Below are 8323 nucleotides of genomic sequence, written 5' to 3'. Positions count from 1 at the left end.
CCAGAGTCACCGTGTCAGAGGCTTACAGCCTTCATGGCGAACGTGTCGTTAGTGGTAATGTGTCGCCGCGTGTTGTGTGTGTGTGAGGCCGCCATGTTGCTTCCTGTGCTGCCAGTACCAGCCCTGTATCCCGGCTTATGTAGACTTCTGATCTGCTGGTTAATGCTTTGGCTTCATTAACCAATATTATAGTTCTATAATTGCTAGTTTAATACACTAGTATATAGTGATTGCCTGGGATCTGTCTCATCACCCATAATACACTAGTATGTAGTGATTGCCTGGGCTCTGTCTCCTCACCCATGCTAATGTCCCCGGCCTGTCATTGTTCATACGTGACATGGCTTTCTTTACAGTAACCTTTAGAAGAATGCTCCAGAATGATTTAATACTGATATAGAACAAAACCATGGGACCTAATAAGGTCTTTCTGTAATTTTAATAGATCAAAAAGTGTCTGGTGTGATTGCAGTTTATTTTTTATTTTTTTAGCTAAGGGTTCATTTAACTCTAACGTAACTTAGTTGAACATGTTTAAACTGCTACTGGCTGGTGTTAAATAATACAGTTCTGACATAGCTTGTTGTCAATACATTTAATTGGTTCAGATTGTGGACCTGTCATATTATAGGTTTTTTTTTTCCTAAGCTAGACATGTAGATACTAGCATGGTAGTTTTTTTTAAAATTTTTGCAACATACTGGAGCTATGCAATTTAGTGAGGTGTCTTGCAAATGTTGAGCAAGCTACTCTATTCTGGCATGCGTGATGGTCATAGTGCCTGGAAATAGGGCTTGAATTTTGCTTACTCCTCCAGAAGGTGCTCTCCCAATATTGAATAGCTCGCCTGGCGTTCAGAGCATCATCATAATGTAACTTATATAGCGCAACTAATTCCGTAGCGCTGTACAGAGAACTCGCTCACATCGTCCCTGCCCCATAGGAGCTTACAATCTAAATTCCCTAACATACACAGACAGACTGTAAATGCCATGCAAGATAACTTGTGCTAATTGACCATCATGCGGCCCCTAATGGTTTTACAACACTAGTTATGACTATCCTGGAAATCACCCTATCTTTAGGACATATGTAGTATAGTTAGGTTTAGTTATTTTATGGATGTGTTTAATGTTAAGCCATAATTAGTATATTTATGAGTTTAGATTGTCTTGACAGAGCTGCATTTATAGTATTTACCAAGTAGATTAACTGTCAATGACTCAAATTATCAGTTCTTGTGTTTGACTTTTTTTTTTTTTTTTTTAAACAGGGATCTAACCCAAAATGCCCGTTGCCAGAAGTTGGGTGTGTCGAAAGACCTATGTCACTCCGCGACGTCCATTTGAGAAGTCGCGGTTGGACCAGGAGTTAAAGCTCATTGGTGAGTAATGTCTGACATGCAAGTTCCTTTACAAGCGGGAGGTAGTGCTGTGTATTGTCTATACATTTATATTTTTTTCTCCTCCCTCTCAGGTGAATATGGTCTGCGTAACAAGCGTGAGGTATGGAGGGTTAAGTTCACCCTTGCCAAGATCCGTAAGGCTGCCAGAGAACTGCTTACTCTGGATGAGAAAGATCCTAAGCGTTTGTTTGAAGGTATGACTGGTGTGAAGCATCTTGCTATTGAAATGAAGGTTTGGTTCTAACATGTCACTGAACAGAGAATATTGGGAAAGCCGTCTGCTAAAATCTAACAAGATGTAATTCGGGCATCAAGTTAATGTTTGGGCAGCACAGTGGTTAGCATTGCTGCATCACAGCATTGGGATTATGGGTGTTATTCTGACCAGGGCCTTATCTGTGTTTGCATTGGTTTCCTCCCATGCTCCAAAGACATTGCTAGTTTAATTGATGTCTTTGTGGAAGAGAATATAGATTGCAAGCTTTTTTTGGTGCAGGGACTAATGTGAATTATTGAATATTCTCAATAAAGCCCTGCATACTATATAGGTCAGTGATGGCTAACCTGTGACACTCCAGGTGTTGTGAAACTACAAGTCCCAGCATGCTCTGCTAGTTATCTACCGGCAAAGCATGCTGGGGATTGTAGATTTAAATCTGGAGTGTCACAGGTTAGCCATCACTGATATAGGTGCTATATAAAGATCTATGGCAAAAGACTTTTAAATAGGTTATTCCTGGCAAAGCTGAAGTAACCACAAAACACAAATGTTTATCTAGATGAAGAATCTGTTGATGAAAGGGGTTGAGTATATTTTCATCTTGTTGATAGGCAATGCCCTGCTGAGGCGACTTGTGCGTATTGGTGTGTTGGATGAAGGGAAGATGAAGCTCGATTACATTCTGGGCTTGAAAATTGAAGATTTCTTGGAGAGGCGTCTGCAGACCCAGGTCTTCAAGCTGGGTTTGGCAAAGTCCATACATCATGCCCGTGTGCTGATCCGGCAGAGGCACATACGGTAAGTGCCACATGAAAATGTCTAATGCTCTACAGGAGGCATCCACTCTTAAAATAAAAAATAATTTCTAATGTATCCTATAGCTTTGCTTTTTTTGTAATGGCAATATAATTTAATAGGCAAACTGGCTGCGAATGCAGACCATTATTTTCTAGAAGTAAATTCACATATCTACGTGTGTGTGGGAGATTACAGTTAAGTTGCAAACAACTTCAATAATTTGACTGCCTTCTATTGTAAAAATAAGTAAATATTCATCTGGATATACCTAAAGTTTTTAGTGTGGTAAATGTTTAATCATTTGCAATGACTGCAGTTAATTGTCGGCCAGACCAAACTTCCCATATTAACTTGCTCTTTATAGAGCTGTGTGAAACGTAGCTTAAAACGACACAGAAAGTAATGGAGGTTTTAATCTTGATAAAATGTCCACACGCTCTTTTCATTCCTCTGCAGCAGGTTGCCATGTTACATGACAAGTGCTTCTATAATAAAGTACTGAGTCAGTGCTGCAGACTTGTTGTGCAGAAATGCATCTACCTGTGTTGAATCTAATCACATTTTTCAGTTATCCTAAGTATGCTTTTGGTGTCTTGCCTAGCACATGGAACAGTCCTTGAGACGGAGACTTCGGCAATGTCACTTTGGCTTTGTCCATACACATTTGCTAGCACTCACCTGAGGACTCCACACCTGATTCCTACTGTGTGGGCTGTTGATTCAGCAAGGTCAATTTGGCTCTGTCCATACACCTTGTGAAGGGGTCGTTCTAAAGAACATCCTGTGCCCTCGCAGGGTTTATACACAGGGGTCGATAGTTTCCTGTAGCTCAGGTAATTGATGGATGCATCAGGAGGATGAATATCAAAGTAACAGGTTTTAGTTTTTTCCCATAAACAAAGTGCCTCCAAGCTTAAAAAGCACCTTGTGCTTGGTGAGAGTTGTTCATGTTTTCAGACCTGTAAATAAGTTATATTCTGGATAGGATTTTCTGTATAGTTACCACACCTAAGGGGTATAGAAGGCTTGTTGACCATAATCACTTTAACACTCCCAAAAAGCCAAAGTGTCATTCCAAAACATGGATTGGGACATGTTTGATTTGTGTCCTTCTCACTACTAGCAAATTACACGCTTAGTCCCACAATATAAAGTGCTGACATGTTCGTTTCTATGTTTGGTTCATTGGCAGTAAAATAGTGCTTTGAATTTCCCACAGGGTGGATTGCCCTTTAGGTAGAAGTGCAGCTTTAAAAGACTGCTTAGGTTGCATTTGAGCATTATAGCTCTATCCCCTCAAAGCCTTTTTTGTTTTTTTCTAGGTTCCATGGTCTGTCAGCCATGGCTGAAGATGGCTAATGCCTTTTAAAACCTAATGTCCTGCAACATAGTGAAATTTTTCTGTAGCCCCAAACACTTGGTTGCTCTTAAGCTGGGACTTGTATCTAAACCACTTAAGACTAACCTTGCAGATAGCATAGTGTAGTTTATGGAGATCTGGAATTGCTTTAATGTTTTCTGGCTTAATTACTGCACAGCAAATGGGATAGAAACCGCATTTTGGTAAATTCAATATGGTTTTATTTGTAAAAGACGTACTCTAAAAGTGCCAAATCTGTTTCTCCCGCAGTGTCCGCAAGCAGGTGGTTAACATCCCATCATTCATTGTGCGCCTGGACTCACAGAAGCACATTGACTTCTCTCTGCGCTCACCGTACGGTGGCGGACGCCCCGGCCGTGTCAAGAGAAAGAATGCCAAGAAGGGACAGGCTGGTGCCGGTGCTGGAGATGATGAAGAGGAAGATTAAACATTGAATGAGACTCACGATTACCATCTTAAGTGTATTGAAAAATGCTGTATAATAAAAAACACTTTAACATAATGGGTTTAATGTGTTAATGCAACAATAATACAACATTAGCACACAGAATTCAGCTTTGTCATCCACCTTATTGTAGAGTATTGTCAACAATGAGCCTATTGTGCAAAATTAAATACTACAGCTATATAAGAGACTGAAGGTGATGACATGTTGAGTTCCAAAACAGTTCCGTAGTAGATTTACTTAGGGTTCATCCAGCTGATGGAAAGCAAACACCACGGCTCTCTAGTTTTGGGTAAGGACTGTATGTATATATTCCTCCAAACTAGAAAGTTGTTTTCCATCAGTTGGGTGGCGAATGTCTGCTGAAGATTGCTGTTTCCAAACAGTTTTGATGGCTTCCCTTCAACCAGTATTTTAAGACACTGGCTGAGGTATCACTGCTGGATAGAGGAAGCTGAGCTTTAATTTGCAAAATTGTGGCTGTAGACTAAAGTTCACGTTGTAACTTAACCTTTTTTTTATTATAACCTATTTATTTTTTTTTCTCACAATGTTGCTGACCTAAGGGGAGATGCCAAGCTGCTATGGTCACTTGATGGTTTGAAGACTAAAACAGTCTTTCCTACACAAATGCCTATAACTTTTGCATACACTTCAATGTTTTAGGGACTCCTAAAGTAAGGTCTAGAACTGCCCCACAGCTCAGACTTTTATTTTAAAAGGATTTTAGCTTGTATATAGAAACCTTTTTAGGGATACATTGGTCCAAATTTTCCCCTGTAGTGTTCTGTGCTTTGTCCACAATACTATGACTTGCATGCTGCCTGTGGAGAGAACTGTTAGCACTCGTGTACAAAATGATTGTGCTCATGTGGTATAAATAAATATACCTTGTTAAGCATTCATGGATGCTGACATTATTCTTCATGAGGATATGATTCTCAAACCTGTACATGCTGTGTAGTGTTGTGAATGAAGTACAGGACATTGATGTGAAAATGACCATAATGTACATAACCTTGTGAATTGGTTACGGAAATGGTTTAACATACATTTTTAGTTGGCATGTTTCCTATGCCTTGTGTTGTGCTCTTACCCACAGTCTGTTGTACAGCTGCTGCACACTAATGCACGAGGTTGAAACACAAAATTTTAGTGGCCACCTTTCATAAATCAATGATGGAAACTGCACTTCTGACCTATTAAGGTTTTCATGTTTAACATGTAATAAGTTTAGCACAAGCCCATACTTAAGCCCTGGCTGAGTAATACAAAACTATTGCAAAAGTTAAAATTTGCAGTAACTCCTTTCACAGCATACAGCTGCACTGCTAACTTCAATCTAACTGCATGTTGAGATCACTAAGGTTTCCTCTGGTGACCAATGCTTGGCTTCCAACAAATTCCTGGGGGTAAATCATCATCATCACCATTTATACAGCGCCACTGATTCCACAGCGCTGTACAGAGAACTCATTCACATCGGTCCCTGCCCCATTGGAGCTTACAGTCTAAATTCTGTAACACACAGAGAGACTAGGGCCAATTTGAAATCGACCAATTTGAAATCAACCAATTAACCTACTAGTATATTTTGGAATGTGGGAGGAAACCGGAGCACCCGGAGGAAACCCACGCAAACACAGGGAGAACATACAAACTCCACACCGATAAGGCCATGGTCAGGAATTGAACTCATGACCCCAGCGCTATGAGGCAGAAGTGCTAACCACTTTACCGTGCTACTCAAATGTATCAAGCTGAGTTTTTCGGCAGGTTTAAAAAGTGGAGATGTTGCCTATAGCAACCAATGAGATTCTAGCTGTCATTTTGTAGAATGACCTAAATCAGGCCTGTCCAACCTGCGGGCCTCCAGGTGGTGTTCAGGGAGGAGCAGGGTAGTGGGAAAAAAGAAACAAAACACAGATACTCACCTGTGATGACAACGCTGGCGTCCCTCCTTCTTCCTCTCTGCACTATTTACACTGAGTGTCAGGCGTGACATCATCAAGTCACGCCTGACACTCAGTGAGGAACTGCAGAGAGGAACAAGACAGAAGAAAAGAAGAGAGGGAAAAAAGCTAATACAAAGGTAAGTAAATGAAAGGAGAAAGTCACACCATGAGGAAAAAGTAGGAAAAGAGGCACAGACACCAGGAGGAAAAAGTAGGAAAAGGGGTACAGATACCATGAGGTAAAAGTAGGGAAGAGAGGCACAGACACCAGGAGGAAAAAGTAGGAAAAGAGGCACAGTCATCATGAGGAAAGAGTAGGAAAAGAGGCACAGACACCAGGAGGAAAAAGTAGGAAAAGAGGCACAGACACCAGGAGGAAAAAGTAGGAAAAGAGGCACAGACACCATGAGGAAAAAGTAGGGAAGAGAGGCACAGTATGAAGAAAAAGGAGGGGGAGGAGAAAGTCACGGAGTGATGGAGAGGGGGTGTAGGATGGCACAGTGTGATAATGGGGAGCCAGGTGAAGGGGAAAAAGCATGGAGGGCGCAGTGTGATCATAAGGGGACAAAACATGGTGATGAAGGGGCACAGTAATGTGTGTGCAGGGGGCTTGTGGCAATGTAGTGTGAGGTAGGTGGTGGCTAATTAATGGGTGCAAGTTTGTTTGTGGGGTAATGGTTGGGCAATTTTATAGTGCAGACTATTATTTCAAGATGGGGTGGTTTGGGGGCTACTGAATGTGGGGGAGAATGAGGTCACTCTTAAATGTGACTATGAATTATTTAATGTCAGTGATAAGTATATTTCTGAAATGTAAATACTATTAATTTATTGCTGGGGCTGTTTGTAGGGAGAGAAATAGGTTTATTTATTAAATGTGAATACTGTTATTTTAATGTTGGGGTTGGAGGAAGGCCTAATTACTAATCGTGGGTGCTATTGATTTAACGCCGGGGCTGGCTGTAATTTTCTAAATGTACCCATTTTTTTTTCTTCCAAATAGGGCCCCCAACATTCCAGAATCCAGAAAAGCCGCAACTAAAGACACCTGCAGCCACAGGTGGGGAAAGTGAGAAGAACAGGTAGGACAGTCTGTGAAATGTTGTGATTCTAGTAGGGACAATACCAATATTTGGTGAGTGTGTGTGTATATATATATATATATATATATATATATATTAGTGGCCACCTTAACTTACCTGAACCTAACTCATTAAGTTCAGTGATTTTTTTTTTTTCATTGCCATGGGCCCCCTTTCCCCTGGGCCCCCGGGCACCTGCCCATTGTGCGCAGTTGGAAAGATGGCCCTGGTTCATTGGGGGGCGGGGGGGGGGGGGGGGTGATCATCGGGAGGCCCTGCCTGCTTCATTTGTACTGGGCCCCATGATTTCTGATGGCGGCCCTGGGTACAGGCCTGGCCAACCTGTGGCTCTCCAGGTGTTGTGAAACTACAAGTCCCAGCATTGCTTGCTAGCTATCTGTTGGCAAAGCATGCTGGTGCTTGTAGTTTCACAACACCTGGAGAGCCACAGGTTGGCCAGGGCTGTTCTAGTTTCAAATCATGTTCGATTGTAAGGGCAGGGGTATCATTCCCTATGTGTTACTTTCATGTTCTAAAACAAATGTTTATCTCCCCACTATACAGCAATTTGTAATATGCTAGAACTTGGTATTATATAAAAGCTGTTCTCGAAGGACAATTTTATCCAATGCAGCAAGTTCAGCGGAGAGATCGCATCCAGACCAATGACTGAATACCAATGTGTGGCTACAGAAGGCTAGAAAGAAAATCCGTTTATTAAGTTGCAGAAGAGTCTGTATAATACATTAGACTTGATGGTGGGAAATGAATTGAATTGAGCCCAGGTGAAATGGACCTTTCTGCCATATCAGTGAAAGGCTATTTGGAAAGTTCTTTCAGAGTTTGTGGTCATAATAGGTGACATTAGTTGTGCATGGTAGTAAAACATCCTCAATGAGGCACTTTTTGGGTAGTTACAGTACACTAGGATGACTTGCTTTGTATTTGATTTTCCCAAGAAATCCTGCTCTAATAAGCTATCGCCTAAAATGTTTGCCTGTATTCTTTATCACTAGCAATATGGTACATATAAAATG

The 8323-nt window shown here is 41.2% G+C and overlaps 1 protein-coding gene across 1 annotated transcript; it reads left to right on the top strand.

Moving 5' to 3' along the window:
* Window positions 1–1242: 1242 nt before the first annotated feature.
* On the top strand, window positions 1243–4306 carry RPS9 (ribosomal protein S9). Its single transcript, XM_075191489.1, has 4 exons — window positions 1243–1384; window positions 1477–1599; window positions 2237–2423; window positions 4054–4306. Exons 1-4 carry the CDS (start codon window positions 1288–1290, stop codon window positions 4229–4231), a joined length of 585 nt encoding a protein of 194 aa, XP_075047590.1. The 5' UTR covers window positions 1243–1287; the 3' UTR covers window positions 4232–4306.
* The last annotated feature ends 4017 nt before the right edge of the window (window positions 4307–8323 follow it).

Source organism: Mixophyes fleayi, chromosome 11, assembly GCF_038048845.1.
Source record: "Mixophyes fleayi isolate aMixFle1 chromosome 11, aMixFle1.hap1, whole genome shotgun sequence".
Taxonomy (NCBI): Eukaryota; Metazoa; Chordata; class Amphibia; order Anura; family Limnodynastidae; genus Mixophyes; species Mixophyes fleayi.
Note: the sequence above shows the minus strand (reverse complement) of the source record. Positions and strands in the feature narration are given on the sequence as shown.

Bases quoted from the DNA above. Each gene is read 5' to 3' on its own strand.
- RPS9 (XM_075191489.1), top strand. From the start codon at position 1,288: ATGCCCGTTGCCAGAAGTTGGGTGTGTCGAAAGACCTATGTCACTCCG. The intron at 1,600-2,236 runs GTATGACTGGTG...TCTTGTTGATAG, and splicing joins TCCTAAGCGTTTGTTTGAAG to GCAATGCCCTGCTGAGGCGA. The intron at 2,424-4,053 runs GTAAGTGCCACA...TTTCTCCCGCAG, and splicing joins ATCCGGCAGAGGCACATACG to TGTCCGCAAGCAGGTGGTTA.